Source organism: Saccoglossus kowalevskii, chromosome 10, assembly GCF_978046115.1.
Source record: "Saccoglossus kowalevskii chromosome 10, keSacKowa6.1, whole genome shotgun sequence".
Lineage (NCBI taxonomy): Eukaryota > Metazoa > Hemichordata > Enteropneusta > Harrimaniidae > Saccoglossus > Saccoglossus kowalevskii.
In genome coordinates, this window is record NC_140650.1 from 24,060,809 (window position 1) to 24,082,517 (window position 21,709).

General features: G+C 40.2%; 1 protein-coding gene across 1 annotated transcript in view; it reads right to left on the bottom strand.

Moving 5' to 3' along the window:
* The window catches only part of LOC100369027 (putative ATP-dependent RNA helicase DHX34), a 37,122-nt gene that overhangs the window by 12,092 nt on the left and 3,321 nt on the right, over positions 1-21,709 (bottom strand). Inside the window, exons 2-14 of the mRNA XM_085504407.1 lie at positions 18,452-18,534; positions 17,913-18,062; positions 17,330-17,412; positions 16,915-17,052; positions 12,934-13,123; positions 12,407-12,624; positions 12,003-12,056; positions 10,899-11,126; positions 10,131-10,238; positions 7,339-7,435; positions 6,573-6,720; positions 1,119-1,293; positions 337-423 (exon numbers count right to left, since the gene is read on the bottom strand). Of these exons, the coding sequence (XP_085360533.1) occupies positions 337-423; positions 1,119-1,293; positions 6,573-6,720; positions 7,339-7,435; positions 10,131-10,238; positions 10,899-11,126; positions 12,003-12,056; positions 12,407-12,624; positions 12,934-13,123; positions 16,915-17,052; positions 17,330-17,412; positions 17,913-18,062; positions 18,452-18,534 (1,759 nt within the window). The remainder of the gene's footprint in view (positions 1-336; positions 424-1,118; positions 1,294-6,572; positions 6,721-7,338; positions 7,436-10,130; positions 10,239-10,898; positions 11,127-12,002; positions 12,057-12,406; positions 12,625-12,933; positions 13,124-16,914; positions 17,053-17,329; positions 17,413-17,912; positions 18,063-18,451; positions 18,535-21,709) is intronic.

Sequence of the window (21,709 nt, forward strand, 5' to 3'; positions counted from 1 at the left end):
TCACAATATTATGTGAAATGCCTCCTATTATGCAAAACCCACTTAGCTAAAGTTGTAAAAACTAAAATCTTTTGAGAGAATGAGAAAGTACAGCACATTGTGTAGATGTTAAAAGCAATGAGTATATCTGAATCGAATACAGTAATTGCTCTATTAGAAGCGCAGATGTTTTAAAATGTATATAACAGAGGTATGTCTATGGTCAAAAGAAGTTGTATTTTAATGATCCAGTACACAATATATGCAATGCATACTTCTACTAGAGATGTATGTGCTTTCAAAAGAGTAACTACGGTAGAGTGTATCTCACACAGACAGAAAGAATACCTTACTTACAGAGACTTCGTGATCGTGATACGATTTATTGGTAAACGGTGATTGTACACTCAGTGAAGCAGCAATTGACAACACAGGGTGAATGACCTGAGAATATAATTAACATAATTCCTAAATTATAGCAATAACGTAGTCATAGAAACACAAATGATATATTGAATCATAGTTGGGACCAGGGATTGTCTTAACCCCATATCCTTCTTTCCAGACCCCCAATATTAATACGCGACTCCCATTTATAATAAAGGTACAAAGAATATATATTGTACATTGTATATATTGTCAATGCGTTTTCATTTGCTCATTGAGACTCAACTACAGAAAAATGCTAAATTAAAAGCACTTTATGGTAACATAGGTTGTTTATCACTGTTTGCTTGTGATGGTGAAGCGAAAATACTTTAATGCTGGGAGAGCACAATGAATTGGCATGATACCATTATGATAGGAAAGTGGTCAGTCCACGTAGTCTCATCAAGTAGGCCCAGACAAAGTGCACTATATGTGCTGTCAGCACTTGTACTGTAAAATCTGTATTGAAAGCTGCGGCTTCTCTTGAAATGGTACAAATGCAACAGAAGAGATGCGGCTTCTATTAGAGAAACTACACATATGAGAAATGGTAAATTACGGGGTATGAATTGTTCAAAAAGAATGGGTGTGGCTTCTATTAGGGATGCGGCTTCTAATACAGATTTTACGGTACTTGCTATTTAAACATTGTTGTTCATTTACTCTACTCATTCAAAAGAAGTAAAGCCAGAAAAAAACATGAGACTTACATGAAAGACCGTTCCCATGATAAGCATTTTACCAATGACAACATCGACCGGTAATTGTGCTAACATTTTTCCAATCGGTGTCAACGTCTCGTTTTCTGTCAAAGCTCCTTGTTCTTTTAAGAATATAATAGAATTCTCAATACTGGAAATTGGTGGTGGCTCAATAAATGGAAAACTGGAAAGTGAATCAAACGTTATAGGAATATAAATATTAAGTGTCGCAGTCGGTGCATGTAGTGCAAGTTCAAATTCCATTTTCAAAAAAACAATGCATTTTACATACGTTGTAACACGATTGTAATCATCATAGGAACAAAAGTAAATAAAGAAAAATAAAATAATAATAATAATGAATAACCTAGAGAGATGGGAAGTCCCCTTAACTCTACTGAATTGATTAATCAATTTGATTTTCAAACTAAGGTTGAATTTAAAGCGGGGGAGTCATCATCTGCGCATGTGTCAGATGGCCATAGCGTGTCATAGTTTACAAACAAGAATCTACCCATTGCGTTTTTAGCGTGCGTTGTTGACGTCGCTTGGGACTCAATTTCCGCGTGTGCACAGGTGACAACCCTCCCCCTGTAAACGCTACTGTAACCACCACTACATTACCAGTGATTGGTTGAATTGACATTTGAATACACAAATGGTGGAATGATATCAAGTATCTATTTTAGAACCTTATTTATTTTATTTCTGCTGCACAAAACAGTATCAGACAGTATCCCCAGGGTGTCTGTATAAGTGTCAATTTTAGTGAATTTAGGCGAGGGTTCTACGAACCCGCCTATTCACATAGTTTATACCCACCATAGACTCCGGTCAGTCAAAATGACTATTTTGAACTGTAGGCATTAATCAGCGATTCTGTCGATGACGGAGAGATAGAATCCAGGTCAGGGGAAGCCCCATGACCTCAAGATTCTTTTACCCCTTACGTCACGAACCCATGTGACCGAGGCCACCTGGCAGCGCCACAGGTAGCCGTCCATCACTCTGGTTCCTTTCTCTCCGCCTTGAGGACTTAGACCAACGCGACGGAAAGAGTGGGGAGGTTGGGGGGGACCCGGAGTCTATGGTGGGTATGAACTATGTGAATAGGCGGGTTCGGAGAACCCTTGCTAAATTCACTACATTCAATTACCCACCATAGACTCCGGTCAGTCAAAATGACTATTTTGAACTGTAGGCAGAGTCAGACACCGATAGGTGGCGGGTTTTTCCGAGCAAACAGAAAAAAAAGGAGAATGATGAAAGACTTTTCCCCAGTCCGGGATGAAAACAAACTCAAAAATCTAAGTTAAGACCCAAGAAGGGTGGTGTCTTACCTTGCCTGTGCTGTCCCCGAAGCAAGAAGCCAATGCTGCTGTGGTGACAGGGTTCGGTGTGCCTGAGAAAGCTAGACCCAAGCCGAATTCGGGGGTGATAAGCTTGAAGTAGGACCGAAACAGTTTGCATGAGGGCATAGGTCGACAGAAGCGAAACCTGGGAGCTTCCAGGAAGTGCTAGTGGAACAGACAATCTGCCCGCAAAAATGCCGAGACTGACTTATCGCCTATGCGCAGAGGCCCCTGCAGTCGTTCGGGCTGGGTCAGTAAACAAGGCCTCCTGGCTGACTCTAGCTAGCGGACGACACCCTAGGGCGTTGTGTTTTCTGTGCTTGGGGTGCCCTCCGCTTGCCCATGGCAGGACCAACTGGCTAGCGGATTCGATCTGAACCCTCTGGTTCATTGCACTCCGAAGCTTCGAGACTGTACCCACCATTCCCTGAACAGAGAGGGTGGAGGATGTCCAGTCTGCGTCACTGAGGTGGGGACGTACCCCGGCTCAGCTTGTCGGCGAAAACACGTGCGTCTAAGGCCGTGTCTCGTAGCACGGTAGTGGCCCTGGCAGAGCCAGGCGACACTAGGGGGTGTCGCATGCAGATGTGCGGTGGCCCACCAGTAAAAATGTCGCCTGGTCTAAGAGGCTGCTGCCTTCTGCCTCCAAGGTCTCCAGAGTGCTGGTCACGCATAATAATGTGCTCAAGCAACTCTGCCCTCAGGCCTGGATGGGCGGCTATCCCCCTTTGCCCGGTTTGCCAAATTCGTGGTACCGGGGTCTGGGGAAGGAGCCTTGGAATCCGGTTGGGGGCGTTTTGGTCTCATCCCACGCTATGGGGTCTGATCTTGAAACCACACCGACTGGGTGGTCCAGTGGGAAGTGTTGCCTAATGTTATCCCCACCCGGGGGCCTTAAGCATTACATCCTCCATGGCTGACCAACGCCGCCCATCAACACCGTTTGCATGTTCTGCGCCCCACTCCGCACTCAGGCGGACAGGGAGAGATGTGCCAACGGGGTTGCTTTGGATCCCGATGCCCGTGATCCCATAAGCGTTGAAGCAACCTTACATGTATGTGGTCGCTTTAGGATCAAGGGTGGGGATATATACATCGTATCACTGGGATCGATGATACTCGGCCTCACCCCAAAAGCGTGGCTCACCGAGTCATACAGATGGAAAACTCTGAGGGATCGCCCGGAGTACCGGCTGTATCCGACGTAAGCAAACTGCGTCTACTTTCACTTTAAATATGTGAGAGGGAGCGTGTTCGACTGTGCGTCTCATAACAGAGACGCTCGTGGGTCGGTAAGAAAGGAGTCAAAACCCACAGCGGAGACCGGACACAAGGATAAATTCGTTACCGTTGTACCATTACCGCGTGACGAACCCTAGCTGGCTGAAAGTGGGGGGGGGGGTGTCAACGTGTGCCCTGCCCTGAAAGCCCTGCCCCGAGATCAGAGACTTGGCTGTCAGCACGCCGTTGGCATTCAGTGCCCGAGGATCCAGAGAAGGACCGGTGCAATTAGCCTGAGCCTCGGCCACTCCCCAAAATAGTGGGAGAGCCGTGACTGGGAACAAGGGTTCCCCGGAAGAAACGTGTTTGAATGCAAACCCGCTTTCGTGTCTCTTCCTGCTTGCCCATCGAGGGGACACAGTGGAGACAGCTCGCTCTGACTGCGTCTGATCTACCCGGCCTGCCAGGGATGAAATTGCCCCGACAGTCCTTCGACCAAAGCCCTCAACTCGGAGGCAAACCTGGCGCCGTGCGAGGAAGGGTCCACAAAGAGACCCGCAACAGGCCCCATTGGAGGAAAGCCTCCAGGGGCACAGCCTCGCTGCAGCCAGTAAAATCGGGAAAAACACCGCCTGAAAAAATACTGTGAGGATGCCCTCCGATCAGCGGGGGAGACCGAGAAAAATATCGGTACCTCCACCGTCGGGTCTCCTACTCGACGTCCCGGTACATGAAGTACCGGTAGCCAAGCGCGAAGACTTCCACTCAAGCAAAACACGCAACTCACTTTAACCGATTTGTTTACTGGACGTGCGACCTTGCTGTGATGCGGTCAGTCTCAGCGATTTTGATGGCTCTGAAATAAAATCTCAGGCCTCAGAACTCCAGTAAAAAAAAAACATGCTTTCATGCAAAAACCTCGAAACCCGCACGTAGCTACGACAAAGTATCTCGGAAGCGGGTTCTATGCTGGTAAATTCTGAACATAACCACTGCACGGTTGACTCGAAACACGAGGAGACCGGAAAGAAAACGGCAGTGAGCCCTGGTGCTGTCATTACATCTATATATTGCTAAATACATTGAAAATAAAAGACGACATGCATGAGGGAAACTAATTACAGTTGTAAAAGGTGCCGCCATGAAAACCAACTGGTTACGTAGTGGCGCCGGATTTTAATTTCTTTGTTGTGAAAAAATACTATACACAAAGGGTAAAACGACACGAGGGTAAAAATGACAAGGAAAACTTATCCTACCAGCTACAATGCCGTGCAGCGGCAACAACCCAAGCTATAAATCCGGACAGGAAAAAAAAAAGCAGGCGATCCAGCAGAGCTCGCTAGATTTCATCTCCACTCGAGGCGGAGAGAAAATGATGGACGGCTACCTGTGGTGCTGCCAGGTGGCCTCGGTCACGAGGGTTCGTGACGTAACGGGTAAAAGAATCAAGAGATCATGGGGCTTCCCCTGACCTGGATTTTATCTCTCCGTCACCGGCAGAATCGCTGATTAATGCCTACAGTTCAAAATAGTCATTTCGACTGACAAGAGTCTATGCTGGGTAATTGAACGCAGTGAATATGAATATTATTAAGGTAGAGATGCAGTTTACCTGCAAGGTATTTTAATTAGTTAATTAGGCAACCAAGATGACCTCCCTTGTCCACAAAACTATATATTTTTGGAAAGCTTATTGTATGAATTTTACATTTTTTTTAATATTTTTTTTGTTATGGACACTGTAGTTTGAAATGTACACAAAATGTGCTTTTTTGGTCAAAAGTGATTTAAAAAAAATTAGCTTCTAAACCATGCTTCTGTTTCCTGTCAAAATTGGTTTATGGGTACATCTGTTTACTATGAAGAAACTGCTGTCTTGAAAACTGTCTACGAGTTGTCAATTTTGCAGGGCAGCAGCTCAAATTTCACTACTTCAAGTTTATGCATAAATTAACACCCAGGCTAGTTGTCTGTACGATTGTTGTAACACTGTTCAACCAAAAACAATGCCCCGACGGCATTTTGAAGATAAACACATTGTCAATCATTTGTGAAAATTTCAAAACAAAAGGTCAAAGCGTCTAGGAGCTATTTTTTTTTAAGTTCTGGAATGTGCACTAAAAAGAAGCTGAGATAATTGCTAATTTGCATAACAATTCACTCAGTAAGAAGTTTGCTAATGCTCATAATTAAAATGACTGTAACAGTTCCAGATTTAAATGTATTACAGTTTTGTTAAAAGTTAAATACAGTGCATAATATGGAGATCCAGTCATTTCTTTTTTTCACTATGTTTCTTTTTTTATTATTTATGTACAGCCTTGCTAAATCTTGCTCAGCATTCAAAAGAGAGAATGTTTGAATCTGTTATCTATATTTTAAATCGTTTTTTGAGTATGTCCCACTATTCTACAAAATTTTAACAGTCTATAGCCAAGACTGTTTGGATAATAAAAAGCACAACAAAAAAATTTCACTCCCAAGTGCCCACAAACCTGCATCTCTACCTTAAGCCTTTGCCTTCCAACTATGTTTGTACCAAATCAGTCAAGGAGTATTGAAAAATAAAACAATTGGTCATTAAAATAAAACATGAGATAAAGTGGCAAAGATCAGCAACCCACCAGGTGTGATGCTTACATCAATTTTGAATGAATTGGCCCGGAAATGCCTGATGACACAATGACATTTTAAATTTTTTGGAAGAGAAAGACAAAAAATGGTTGCCTACTATTAATTCAACTCCTCCTCTCTCCTACCCTATTTCAAAAAAATGTTCAGATTCTGCCCCCAAGCTAATAATTGCCAACCCCTTTCTTTGCAATTCCAACTCAGCTCAAATGAAATAACAAAAGGGGGTTTGATATCTGTGTGATTAGCAGCTAACCTTCTGGCATTAGGCAAACCCATTGCTATCATCTGAAGTATCAATGTATCTAGCGGTTCTCTCTGTATCTCTGGGGTGGTATACTCCTGGAACGAATCGTATTCAGATTCTTCATACAGACGAAAACATACACCAGGACCGGTTCTTCCTGTAAAGCAATAAGTCATTGACAGTGACTTTTAACAGAAATTTTACAGAAGTTGAGAGAAACAAATTTAAATAATATGATCTTATTAAAATTAACAATTGATGAAAAATCTAGGAAGATACAGAGAATTAATCAACCATGAAATATATTGAAAAATTAGGGACAAATTTTGTAGTTAAAACCATAAAATATTTTCAAATTAAATTAAACAAACAATACTAATTCAAGACACTTTAGTGTACATATTATAAGAATATTACGAGGATACTGCAAAGTATGCACTGAGGCAGTACTGTATCTATTAAAGCGTAATTTTATTATATATATTTTCTATTTTATATATATTCGATTTTGGTCATGAACTACATTGCTGCTGCATTCGTTGTAAAAAAAAAGGAAACTGTTTGAATGTGATGCAAATTATAAAGCACATTTTCCAAATAAGGAAGTTATTCAAATGTGTCTGTAATGCATACGAGTTTTGAAAATGCTATTGTTTTTGCAGCTAGGCAAGAAAAGCAAAATGAATGAGAAATGTCAGTAGATGAGAAAGAGTGAAAGAAAAAAAGACCTTAAAAATGTGGATTCAGACACAAACAAAAATTAAATTTCACCTACCTGCTCTTCCTTTCCTTTGTTCAGCACTAGCTCTACTGATCCAGAATTCCTGTAATCGTTTCATCTTGGCTTGAGTATCATAACTCATTTCTTTCACCTGAATCCACACAAGATACATTTATAAATGAAGTTAACCATTTTGAAAACCTAAAATACCATATGTGATACCAGTTAACAAAATCTAAGAAGTGATAAAATGCGTAGTCTTGTATAATCCTTCCCAAACACGGGCGGTTGTATCCAAACATAGGTGATCAACACCTATATAACTAAAGCGGTCAACTCGGTGCAACTCTCCAAAACATCAGCGGGCATCAGCAGTTAACAAAATCTAAGATGGTCGCAACTGCATAGCAACATACACATTGTAGCAGTCGATATAAGCTTGAACTTCAATCAATTGACTTTTGAGAAAAAACGACTGCAAAGCATGCAAAAATGTCTTTTTGGAACTATTTCAATAGGAATTCATGTTAAGGCATTATTTCATAAAAAATTAAGGACTTATAATGAAGACAATTTTAAGTTATGACTTTGTCAACGAAAAAGCCATGGCTCAAAAATCATAATTTTCATTGGGTGCATGATACATACCATACCTTTTTTTATCTGGATTTTGTGAGCAATAGCATAAAATAAAGCCATATGGTAAAAGTCAAGAAAATCTGGAAATAGGTTTTAATAGTAGCCAACTAGCAGGTGATAATGTACACTGTTTTGTAAATGTGTCCAATAATTTTCAGTTCTTAAAGTGCCTGTGCATGGCCCACCCTCACGTTTCCCATTTTAGATCTGTGTCCCACTGAAAAGCGTAGTTATTGATTTTTTTGCTGAAAATGATTACTCGTATCCAAGTAAATTTGGGATATTTCTCGTGTTGTAGCCACGCCCACCTATCGTGAAATGGTCGACTGTTTCCGCATTTCCGACTCTCGCCGAAAGTGCGCCACCAAATGACAAAATGTGAGAGGAAGTCATACCCCTGAGCCGTTAAACACTGGTCGTTCACTATACTTTTAAACGATATACATTTTTCGGTCGGGGTTTTTTCTTTTTTTGTTGTTGTCTATTTTATTTATTTTTTTGAGAGAGAGTTTTTAGATGTTGTGTTGTGGGCAGTTGCAGTGAAACGTATGGTCATAGTGTATGTATTCACACGTTTCTAATCGATCCGAAGGTGCGATGTCACTTAACCTTAGATTCATTCAACTGTCCTCGTCCATAAAAAAACGACTAGGTTTAAAGAGAAACGCCGACAACGTAAACCTGGTGCAACACTTTTGAAAGAAATAGATTCCGGACCAGCCCATGATCACCGAGGCGGATTTCAGAAGTGAGAGAGACGTCCGGCAAGTGTTTCAAATCAGTTGACTTTTTTTTGCGATTCTGATTATCGTTTTATAGAGACCATTTAGTCCCTGTTAAGTAAAAGGTAGCAATAATTTTGACAGTAACACGAAAACGAAGCGTCAGACAAACAGGAAATTACACAGCCCTTACACACTGCTAACTGTTTTCATTTTCGAAGGCTAAAAGTTTCTGAATTGTTTGGTGATTGGTGTTGAATGTTGAATTCACACCTCTGTTCTTTTTTATCTCCATGCTTGCAATGTTGATCTGCGTAATAATTTATGAAATAAGAATCTGGGCTTGGTCAATGTGTTTCCACCAAATAAAGTTTTAATACGATGTTATAATTATGACAATCACGCCATGGATAAGCTAACCCGAATCCATTCTGAATTTATCTGTATGTGTGTCCATCTCGATTATTTTTTTTATTCAATTAAACGCACGCTTTTAACGCACGCTGCCCTCGCCGTGACCCGACGCGTTCACCTTTTTCAACAAAATGTCAATTTATTTCCACGCGGCTGTCATTTATTTAGTAACTGTGATTTGTTGTTTTTTTAATTATTTTATAGTGATCACTATAGTCTAATGTTTAGAATGTCAAAATATGTTCTCTTTTATTTTAATTTTGAAAGTTTTACTCAGACGATCGATGAAATAAAACAGTGTAGTGACGTGCCTAGTAACCTGCTAAATAACGAGATAATTCCGACGTCAAATTCTATTTTGTCCAGCAACAGCGTACAAACGTGTGCCGGTGTCGGTGACGATCACGGTGACCAGCTACACCAGAACGGACATAATTCGCATCTAACTCACTCAACCCCATGCAACAAAAAATTATACTATGTGTTCATTATGGTCCATTCTTCCTCGACGAACAAGTACATAAGTGACAATATAGTCAAAGACGAGAAAACTGCACAAGAAATTTGCCTTATTTACACGTATTGGCAATGCAAGCTGCCATGCGACTTCCCCTTCTGACGTCACAAGGGGAATTTCATGTATGCAAATGAGAAGCTAATGAGGAGCCTCGTTTTAAAATACACAAAAATAAAGTTGCCGTTGACTGAGTTTAAAACACATTTTTTCACTTAAAAAAAATAATTCATGCTTAGAAACATAAAAATTAATAATATTTATGTATCAATTGATAATTTTAGGCGTGAAAATAGCAGCCATTTCACAGGCACTTTAATATATTAGAACCTTCAAAGAGTTATCGTGGGAAGAGGATGGGGGCGTTACAAGACCTGTGTTAGATTATACTTGATCATGTGCATTTACTTATTAAAAAAATACTAAAAATATAATTTCATAAAGGTAACACATTATTAATAACATTTGTATGTATTTGTGGGCACTGCTGCCAACTTAAAATAAACATGTGAACAGTATTCAGATACCACATACAATGTAAGGTCTGACCGTCTTACCTTTCCAGAGTCTGCAATGAACCGAACACCATCTATGGTAACTGATGTCTCGGCAATATTCGTAGATATAATACATTTCCTGACACCCTCTGGTGCAATATCAAATACCTACAAACAAGACAACACATTTATATTCTTCATGACCTATGACCTGAGTTCATGTACGACCTATGACGCCAGTTACATATTCATCACCTATGACTATGCTTATATCCATTTTACATTCAACTAGATTTTCTAACGACTGGATTACGTACAGCTGAGTGCAGTTGGCTGAGTATGTTCGGTCATGTAGGTGCAACTGTCGAGAATGAACCATATTCTTCTTTTGTGTTCAGTTGTCAGAAATGGTTGGTTTTGTACTTTCGCCTTAACTCTTCAGCATTTTAATCAAAAGCTCTCCAATTTTGGCTTTGGATGTGGCAATTCATGACATTTAGTGACGTACATCTATATGCTTTACACCTCTTGAAAGCCCCTTTTTTCAAGACGTGTTTCAAAATTTAGATCAAGACCTGTAGGCAATACAAACTGAAATCCATTTGTTCCAAAATTATCCCAAAAAATCTTGAAAAATACATAAAAATAGGAAATATGTTGGCAAAAAACCCAAATGCGGGTGAAAAAAAAAAATATGATGTTAAAAAGTTATCAAGACTGTTGCTCATTCAATATGACAATTTGACCTGTTTTCATGATGATGATAAAATTTACATGGAAAGCTACATAAATATGTGAGAATATTGAATAACAATTATTTCGGCTTACTTTATCTTGTTCGGCAACTGACAACGTACTATGTAACTGTAAGATGATCCATCTCTTTGTCTTCAAAGCATAGTGTTTAGCTGCGTCGCTCACGCTAGAGATCTCAGACATACCACTCAGGAATATCAATAAATCACCTCGTTCATTAGAGTCGTATTTATTGTCGATTCTTTGCATAATGCGTAGATACGGTCGTGGATCAAGCCGTTCTGATTTACCAGTCTGTTCCTGTTATAACAAGACACTACTAATTAGGGATGCTCAGAAACTAGGTGTCAATTGACAACTATCGCTATAGGCTCTCGTGGTCTTGGATCATTTGATTGGTTGACTCAATTTCAACAGCTCTGTCTGACACTGTTCTTACAAACTTGTGTAATTTTTTTTTTTTTTTTTTTACTGAACTACACACTTGGTTATTTTCAGATTCTGTGTAATTCACCTTTTCAAATTTCCGTGTAAACACATTTGGTGTCAAAAAATACAAAAGGCGTGTTTTGCTGGGTTGTGAAAATGCAGGGAAGGTGATAATCAGCCACAATACAAACACCTAAATGTCTGTCATTTCAAGTAATATATTTCAGCCAATAAAATACCATATTTATTCTAATAGTAGTACCGGTACATGCACTTACGAAAATAACGAGTAAGTCATACTTTAATGATAAGTATACAAATAATGTTTTCGAGATGCGCTTCTAATAGAGCAGATAGGGTATGGCCCTAATTGCATTTCCTAATGATGTTTGTTGTTTTTGTTGATGAACACAAAAAACTTCAAAAAATTCTATGATGTAAATGACTTCCCATGATGCAATGTGCAAAACAGAGCGAAGCGCACATGTACTATTCAAGATGCCTGATGACTAGAAAGCCATGACAAATTGGCTAAAACGATTTCCACTCTAGGGTGGTCCCTGTTACAGTGCCTTGGAACACATCTTGCAAATATAAAAAGATAGAAAACATTCAGAATCAAGAACACTATACAAACAACTGCAAGACTTGTAACATTTCTAGTTGGAAGAATGAGAATAGAGATGTAAAGCTGCTCAGTTCAATTAATTTAAAGTTGGAGAACAAGTACATGAAACGTCTTTTTACCTCAAAACCAACAGGAACATACTCAAGTTTAATAGGATACAGTCTTCCAGGAACCTAAAAAATAACAACATAATAGAAAATCATGAACTGCATAATTCCTGAATAAAACCCTAAAATTAGTAATTCAAATTACTTTATTTTAGCTGGAATTAATTTTCACTGAAAAGATTTTTTTGGTGTTTTGTTTGGAATTTATTTTTACTTATTTTTGACAAGTAGAATGTTAAAATATCGGGAAAAAGGTATATTCCCTGGATTTTATTTTCACTGAATCATTCCCTCAGCGAAAACAGTGAAAATTAATTCCAAGCGAAAATAAAGTATTTTACAGTACTCAATCATTAGTCTATCAGTGGTGTAACTGATTAGCCACATTGAGAGTACAAAACAATGAGTCACCATACCTGTATTACGGGAGCATCACTAAAATAATTAGAAAATAAAGTGATATTAATAGTAGCTGACATCAGGACTATTTTTAAATCTTTTCTGTGTTGGACGAGGCATTTTAATACTCCAAGCAGGAAATCTGTATGTATGTGTCTCTCATGTACTTCATCCAGGATGATAACGCTGTACTGTGAGAGAGTTGAATCGGAACCGATCTGCCGTAGTAACAAACCTGTGTAGAGAAGCTGACAATCAGCGTATCTGTAGCAGTAACCGCAATGTACATGTATTACCATTCATTGCTTTGTAATGCTTCTTACGAATATTCAAAGTTACCTTCGCCTACTTAAATCCACTCAAAGTGGAGACGTGTCATGTTTGGCATTGTGGGATTTTACACATGACAGAATAAGGTTCAGAAAAAAAAAGATTCTGGCCTAATTTTCTCAAAATTGATGGGTCTGTGTTTTCATTTTAAAATTATAATTTTTCATGAAAAAATATATTTTTCTTCTAAACTTCTTTAAAACTGTTGTCTTACCTTCTGTTAAAAACAATATCCGCGTAAATATATTTTTTGTTGTCTCAAATCGGATTTGGTATGCGACCTCTGACCCATATTCATTCAAAGTTTCATGGGCAACTCTCTTAGCCAATGAAATGCACGCAATTCGGCGAGGCTGGGTACAAGCAATTTTTGTGAAACCAGCGGCCATCAAATACTGAGGTACCTAATATAGGAAAGCAGAACAATGTAAATAATAAATGTACCGATATTCCATATTTAGGCAGAGGGTTCTTCGAACCCGCCTATTCACATAGTTCATACCCACCATAGACTCCGGTCAGTCAAAATGACTATTTTGAACTGTAGGCATGAATCAGCGATTCGCCAATGGCGTAGAGATAGAATTTAGGTCAGGGGAAGCCCCATGACCCCAAGATTCTTTTCCCTCTTACGTCACAAACCATGTGACCAAGGCCATATGGCGGCGCCCATACGGCTGGCTCATCACTCAGGTTCCTTTCTCTCCGCCTCGAGGACTTAGACCAACGCTACGGAAAGAGTGGGGTGGTTGGGGGGACCCGGAGTCTATGGTGGGTATGAACTATGTGAATAGGCGGGTTCGGAGAACCCTCTGCCTAAATTCACTACGTTCAATTTATACCCACCATAGACTCCGGTCAGTCAAAATGACTATTTTGAACTGTCGGCAGAGTCAGACGCCGATAGGTGGCTGGTTTTCCGAGCAAACAGAAAATGATGAAGAGCTCGGCGTTATAACAACAAGCGTTATTCTGGGCGACTGCGTAGTGCGGCCTGGGGAACCACCCTTCGAACTGAGGTCATCATTTCGATGATCCGCATTAGTTCTCAGAGGGACACTGAGGGAACGCTGACAAGGCGTTCGGCTAGGCTGCTTAGCGCTAAGCAACACGCATGAAATAGCTACACCAAGCTTACCTCTGTGTCAACTCCATGCCCAGGGACACCAACTGCGTGTTGGGTCCAGATGGGACTTGTCGATTTACTAATGAGCCCAACTGGTGAAGTAAATCCTGTGTTAGCCTGACGTGTTTGGCTACTAACCCCTTGTCTTGGTTGTGTAGTACGAATTGAGGTGTACCGACATTTGGTGAAGCAGCAGCACTCCCTGTTTCATCACTCAGGTGAACATGTAGGGCGCTGTGCATAACCCGAACAGGGGGCACCCAAAATTTGAATACTTGGCCCAGCTGGGCGATTCAAGGGAGATGGCAATTCGCTGGGTGCATCAGTATGTGCAGGTAGGCCCCGCTTAAGTTTAGTGGGGCTAGCCAGTCAAAACGGTGGATGGAGAGAAGAACCCTGAATGGTGTCTCCATGTGGAACCGATCGAGGAGCACGTACTGATTCAGTCTGCCTAGGTCCAGAACTGGATGCCCGCCACTTGTAGATTTGGTACTATGAACACACTTGGGTAGAAGCCTGGACTTAGTTCCGGCTGATCTACCCTGTGTATGGCGCCTTTTCCCAGCAAACTGCTACTTCTTGCCTGATTGCTTCCGCCTTGCGGGAGTCCTCTGGCAGTGCCCAATAGGGGAGATACTGACGGGGGAGATGATTTCAGCGGGATTTCAGATTTCAGCGGGATCCCGTAACAGGATGTCACCACCTGGAAAGGTCCAGGGATCAGTCACCCGCTGTCTCCAAACTGGACTACATCGACGCAATCTGTGTACGACAGGGATATGTGGCCATGGGTTCGGCAGTTGCGAGGGGGGGGGGGTGTTCTCTTCTCCCATGAGTTTCCCCAAGGCCTGAAGTAGTGACTAAGTTGTGACCTGGCCACTTGCCGAACACATGCCTGTCCCCCCAGTTGCAGAGGTAAGCGTCAGAACACGCTTCTCCCGCTGCTGGGGTAGACGACTGCCCGAGGAGGGCGAGGAGCCACCACCTGGCTCTTTCCTCCCTGGGGGCGCACCACTACTCTTCCCTCCCGTGGAAGGGTATGAGCGCTTGCCTCCTGGCTGACTCGGACAGTCACCCTAAGGCGTTGTGTTTTCTGTGCTTGGGGTTCCTCCGCTTACCCTTGGCAGGGCCAACTGGCTAGCGGATCCAAAGCTCCGAAACTGTACCTACCATTCCCCGAACAAAGAGGGTGGAGGATGTCCAGTCTGCGTCACTGAGGTGGGGGCGTACCCCCTGACTCAGCTTGCCGGCGAAAACACATGCGTCTAAGGCCCTGTCTCGTTGCGCAGTAGTGGCCCCAGCAAAGAGAGCCAGGTGACACTAGGGGAAGTCGCACGTAGATGTGCGGTGGCCCACCCGTAAGTGTGTCGCCTGGTCTAGGAGGCTGGTGCGTTCTGCCTCAGAGGTCTCAGAGTCCTGTGCGCGCACAACAATGCGCTCAAGCAACTCTGCCCTCAGGGTGTGAAATATCGTCTCAGATTGAGCTGGCGAGAACGCTCATGGAACGTGACTTTCCCCCTTTACCCGGTTTGCCAAACGAAAATTCGTGGTACCAGGGTCTGGGGTAGAAGCCTTGGGATCCGGTTGGGGGTATTTTGGTATTTGGTATTTTGTAGGGGGGGTGCAACGTGTGCCCTGCCCAGAAATCCCTGCCCCGAGATCAGAGGCTTGGCTGCCAGTGCCCCGTTGGCATTCAGTGCCCGAGGCTACAGAGGAGACCTGTTGCAATTTGCCTGAGCTTCAGCCTCACCCAAATTAGTTGAAGAGCCACGGCTGGGAACGAGGCGTTCCCCGGAAGAGACGTGTTTGAATGCAAACGATGCTTTCGTGTTTCTTCCTGCTTGCCCACCGGGGGCCGCAGTGGAGGCAGCTCGCTCAGACTGCGTCTGATCTACCCGGCCTGCCAGGGACGCAATTTGCCCCGACAGTCCTTTGACCAAAGCCCTCAACTCGTGCGAGGAAGGATCCCCATACGAGGAAAAAAACCTCCAGGGGCACAGCCTCGCTGTAGCCGGTAAAATCGGGTAAACCACTGCCTGAAAACCCAGACTATGAGGATGCCCTCCAATCAGCGGGGAGAGGCCGGAAAAATATTGGAACCTCCACTGTTGAGCCTCCTACTCGACGTCTCGGTACGCGAAGCACCGGTAGCCGAGTGTGAGGACTTTCCACTCATGCCAAACTCACTTTAAAGGATTTTTACTGGACCTTGCTGTCAAAAACGAGCGACGCGGCCAGTCTCAGCAATTTTGATGGCTCTGAAAAAAAAAATATCTCAGGCCTCAGAACTCCAGTGAAAAACGCACGCCTTCAAGGCAAAGACCCCGAACCTTGCACGCAGCCACGGCAAAAAAGCATATCGGATGCAGTTTCTATGCTGGTAAATTCTGAATATAACCACTGCACAGTCGGCTCGAAAACGAGGAGACCAAAAAATGGCAGCTGTCATTACATCTATTCATTTCTAAATACGTAGATGGAGCATAAAATGAAGATGACATGCACGAGGAAAGAGAATCACAGTAGTAAAAGGTGACGTAAAGCAAACAACAAGTGATTAAGCTACGATGCCCAGGTTTTATTTCTTTGTTGTGAAAAATGCTAAACACAAAGGGGAAAACGACACGAGGGTAAAAATGACAAGAAAAACTTATCCTACCATCAACAATGTCACATGCCGCCCAGCGGCAACAACCCAATCCGGACAGGAAAAAAACAAGCGATCCAGGCAGAGCTCGCTAGATTTCATCTCCATTCGAGGAGAAGAAAAATCAAGAGTGATCAGCCAGCTATATGGGCGCCGCCATATGGCCTCGGTCACGTGGTTCGTGACGTAAGGAAAAAGAATCTTGGGGTCATGGGGCTTCCATTCACCTAGATTCTATCTCTTCGTCATTGGCAGAATCGCTGATTAATGCCTACAGTTCAAAATAGTCATTTTGATTGACCGGAGTCTATGGCGGGTAATTGAACGTAGTGAATTTGGGCGTTTGATGATGTCATACATTTACAAACTTATATGCACAAGATTCTTAAATTATGCAAATGATGTAATTAGTAATCATTTACCTGAGTTGATTTTCCACATCCAGTGTCTCCGGCCACCACTATGACTTGATTGGCTCGGACGGCATTGATGATTTTATCTTTGTACTGTGCAATCGGTAAATTTCCTTGATCTCTTCGTAATTTAGACAACTTATTAAACTATAAAAAGAAGATAAATATTAAATTTTGCTTCCCAAAATCCTATTGATGATGAAACCATTTCTCATCTCCCTTTTTAAAAACCCCAAATCACACAAATTAGTAGATCTATTCAAACCCATACAATCATAGTTGCAGAACGATTGACAATCATAGACTTTGACATTTTTCGTCAGAGATATCATCTTCATAGTAATCATCGCTATAGTAACAAAAACAGATATGGCTGAACTTGACAGTACTAAAGTACATGTATACACATATAAAAACTCAATACCTGTTGTTTTTGGCAGAAATCTACGTAATGAAGAAGCGCTAAACGGAATTCAGAAACCTTCTCCTTACTCAGCTTGTCTTCATCTGGTGAAATATAATATAAGAGTATTGTGTTTATTCATGAAGTGATTGTTATACAGTCAAACCTGTGTATAAGAACCACCCATGGGACTTCATTGAAATTGGTCTTTATGGACAGGTGGTCTTTACTGAAGTATACATAGACCATACATTAGACAGAATATTCATCCGAAAAAATAATGAGATGGTACTGAAGCAACAACAAAAAACATTTTTATTTTAGTTGATCAAAAGTTAAATCAAATAAGTTTCATTTAAATTAAAAGTTTCATGAACAGAATACTAATAATTATTTTAAATTTGTCTATATCAGTAAGCAAAAATGCCTATAACTATATCCATGGATGGTACAGATGTCTAGCAAGGATACTTGAATCTAATAAAATGAACACCAAATTTATGAAAAATATTGTGTTACTATACAGTTGACAATGACCTTTGACCTTATAGTAATGACCTATGACCTTGCATGTACATCATGTGATGTAGTTTACTGTACATACCTTGCTCACCAGTAACAGATACTGGCCTTGTATAATGATCGAAATACTTTGATCTTAGTGACGTGTTAATACGATATCGTTTGTCGTAATTCTTTGGTAATCCAAGTACATCGCTCATCTCTTTGCTTCCAGATCTGGAAGTTGATAGACCTACAAAAACAGATATGGTACCACCTTGACAAAAAAACGGCTTTGTGTATGTTCTATTGTCAGCAACATGTAGGATGTTGTTTTAGGTACTGTAACATTTTCGCTTGGAATTAATTTTCACTGAAGAAATGATTAAGTGAAAATAAAATCCAGCGAACATATCTTTTTTCCTACGTTTTACATTCAACTAGTCAAAAATTAGTGAAAAATAAAGTCCATACAAAACATCCAAAATGTCTTTTCAGCGAAAAATATTTAAATAAGTATTTGACGATAATTTATTTAGCTATCCCAATATTTTCAAGATGTACCTAGATGTCTTCTCTTACAACAATAATACTGACATTGATTTTCTGTCTATTTACTAAATTGCCATGCAGGTGTTTTACCTTCCTTGGATGCTTCTTTTCTATTCTGATATTGCAAATATTTTTTGAAGAAAACCCAGAAATCAGCATAATCTTTTGTTCCTCTGTAAAGAAAAAGTATGGTAAAATAATTAAAGTTAAAGTTAAAAAAAACATCTAATTGCTAATTCTAGTAATTATGTGATGATTTATTCAGTTTGGATCAGAATCTAAAAGTAACAATGACTCAAGCTTCAGAAATCATCAAAATTAGTAAAAAAAATAAAAATTATGATGATTTTTGTTTGGGATTAGTTTGTAACAAATTTTAACTTATTGATTAATGAAAATTAAATCTATGAGTAGTTTATGAAAGAAATAATTATGTAGTTTGTCTTGGAAGTTGTTTTCTTATATAGAGTATTGGGGTACTGCATGTTTGTGCTATCTTGAATATGCATTCCTGATAAATTTCAGTTTTTACCACTGCGATGCGAACAGTGGATCTATTTTTGGTGACAACCAAACTTGGCCAGATTTGAACAAGGCTGGAGGTTGAAGACGGCCGGTGGGTTAGGTTTAATGGTTTGGTTGGGTGTTAATGTAACATTTTCTAACAGATCATTTTATCTGTAGTTGATGTTTTGGTACAGACAGCCCTGGTAGAAAAAAACTACTGTGCAATACAGTGACAGTGAGTGTTGATTTCAGTGACACAAAACATGCATCACTGAAATTGACATAGCAGTCATGCCTGGTATATTGAAATCAACAACATATCAGTGAAATGGTATCTGAAAATGAAATGACACATGAAACAAAAGTGAAATAAGGTAATAATTATTGACCCATTACCACCCATCAGCCCACCACCATGGTGTTTACAACTGGGCGAGTGCCACTGGCATGACCTGACCGAGTTTAAACCTGACCGAGCTTGAATCTGTCCGAGTTTGAATCTGGCTGAGTATTCTGTGTGAACAGTGGATCAATTTTGGCAGGACTCCAGAAGACGTACCTACACTTTATGCAATTTTTTTTAATTATGCTAATTTATTCATCACGTAGCAGTTTCTGTGCTCATGAATATTCATTAATTTGTGGGTCAATACATTTTAAAAGGGGCGATATATTATTTTTGGGGGAAGAGTTAGAAAGGGGGATCAGTAATCATTAGGGGGTCAATACAAAAGAAGGGACCCATTTGGAGAGCAGCCATGCTCCTCGTGTCTGTTGTTGCACGTGACCTACAGCTGTCAACTGTGTTCGTTCTTCGTCGACTTCGACTGGCTTCCATGTGAGGTAGTATTCTTGTGTTCTGTTTTTCTGACTTGAGTTTTTGAATCCGCTGTTTATTGTTTTTAACGTCTTTCATGTCTTTTGTAGGAGTGTCCAATCCGTGATTCGAACTTGCCATCTTTGAGTTCCCAGCGCACTGTCTTGTCCACTGTACCACGAGTGTCTTCACACAAATAATAGGATTTAAGTCCTATTCATAGGAGCACTGTCTTCACTAGCATTCAAAAATCTAACTAAACATACTGGATTCGAACCAGCGATCGCTCACATTGCTGACATAGTACAAATCAACTGAGCTATGTGGGTAGTCATGCAAATTGAATAATTTGTTGTCATATTTAGCTTTATTGCCAAATAGTGTTTGCGAGAAAAAGATGGGCAGGCAAGGGAATTGAACCCGGCTCCTCCTGATCACTATGTAGAGAACTGACCCACAAGACCACGATGGATTGACTGGTTGTGTTTGCAATTGATAAGATTATATAGTGTGTATATATATATAGAAATACAACATATTTCTATTATTGAGTTACAATTGTCCAAAAAATTGGCAATTTGGTGTTTTTACTTGTGTAAACTATATACATGGCATAACCCGTTAGTGTACATTTTGCCAATTGGGTGTTTGCCATTTGCGTTGCCCATACCTGACCCGACCCTAACCCTAATGCCAAGACACGTTCCTGTTAATAATTCCGTTGCCCATACCTGACCCGACCCTAAACCTAATGCCAAGACACGTTCCTGTTTATATTTGCTCAATAATGATACTCTGTTGTGCACTGTCTGCGGGTAAGTTGCATTGATGTCAACTGATTAAACAAGTCGCGTTTAAGTAATTTCCACTATTAACAAGTGGTTAAATTGTGACAATAAATGTGTGGACAAATATTTGAGATTAATTTTGGTGTAGACAACTCGTTTAATTATTTTACACCATTACAAGTTGTTAAATTGAGAGAATAAATGTCTCAACAAATATTTAATACTTATTTTGGTGTAAACAACTCGCGTTTGATTAATTCCTACAAATACAAGTTGTTAAATTGAGAGAATAAGTGTGCGGACAAATATTTTAGACTTATTTTGGTGTAGACAGCTCTCGTTTAATTATTTTACACCATTACAAGTTGTTAAATTGAGAGAATAAATGTATGGACTAATATTTGAGTCTTATTTTGGTGTAAACAACTCGCGTTTGATTAATTCCCACAAATACAAGTTGTTAAATTGAGAGAATAAGTGTGCGGACAAATATTTTAGACTTATTTTGGTGTAGACAGCTCTTGTTTGATTAATTCCCACAATTCCAAGTTGTTAAATTGAGAGAATAAGTGTGCGGACAAATATTTTAGACTTATTTTGGTGTAAACAGCTCTCGTTTAATTATTTTACACCATTACAAGTTGTTAAATTGAGAGAATAAATGTATGGACTAATATTTAATACTTATTTTGGTGTAGACAGCTCTTGTTTGATTAATTCCCACAATTACAAGTTGTTAAATTGAGAGAATAAATGTGTGGACAAATATTTTAGACTTATTTTGGTGTTGACAGCTCTCGTTTAATTATTTTACACCATTACAAGTTGTTAAATTGAAAGAATAAATGTGCGGACAAATATTTTAGACTTATTTTGGTGTAGACAGCTCTTGTTTGATTAATTCCCACAATTCCAAGTTGTTAAATTGAGAGAATAAGTGTGCGGACAAATATTTTAGACTTATTTTGGTGTAAACAGCTCTCGTTTAATTATTTTACACCATTACAAGTTGTTAAATTGAGAGAATAAATGTATGGACTAATATTTGAGTCTTATTTTGGTGTAAACAACTCGCGTTTGATTAATTCCCACAATTACAAGTTGTTAAATTGAGAGAATAAATGTGTGGACAAATATTTTAGACTTATTTTGGTGTTGACAGCTCTCGTTTAATTATTTTACACCATTACAAGTTGTTAAATTGAAAGAATAAATGTGCGGACAAATATTTAATAC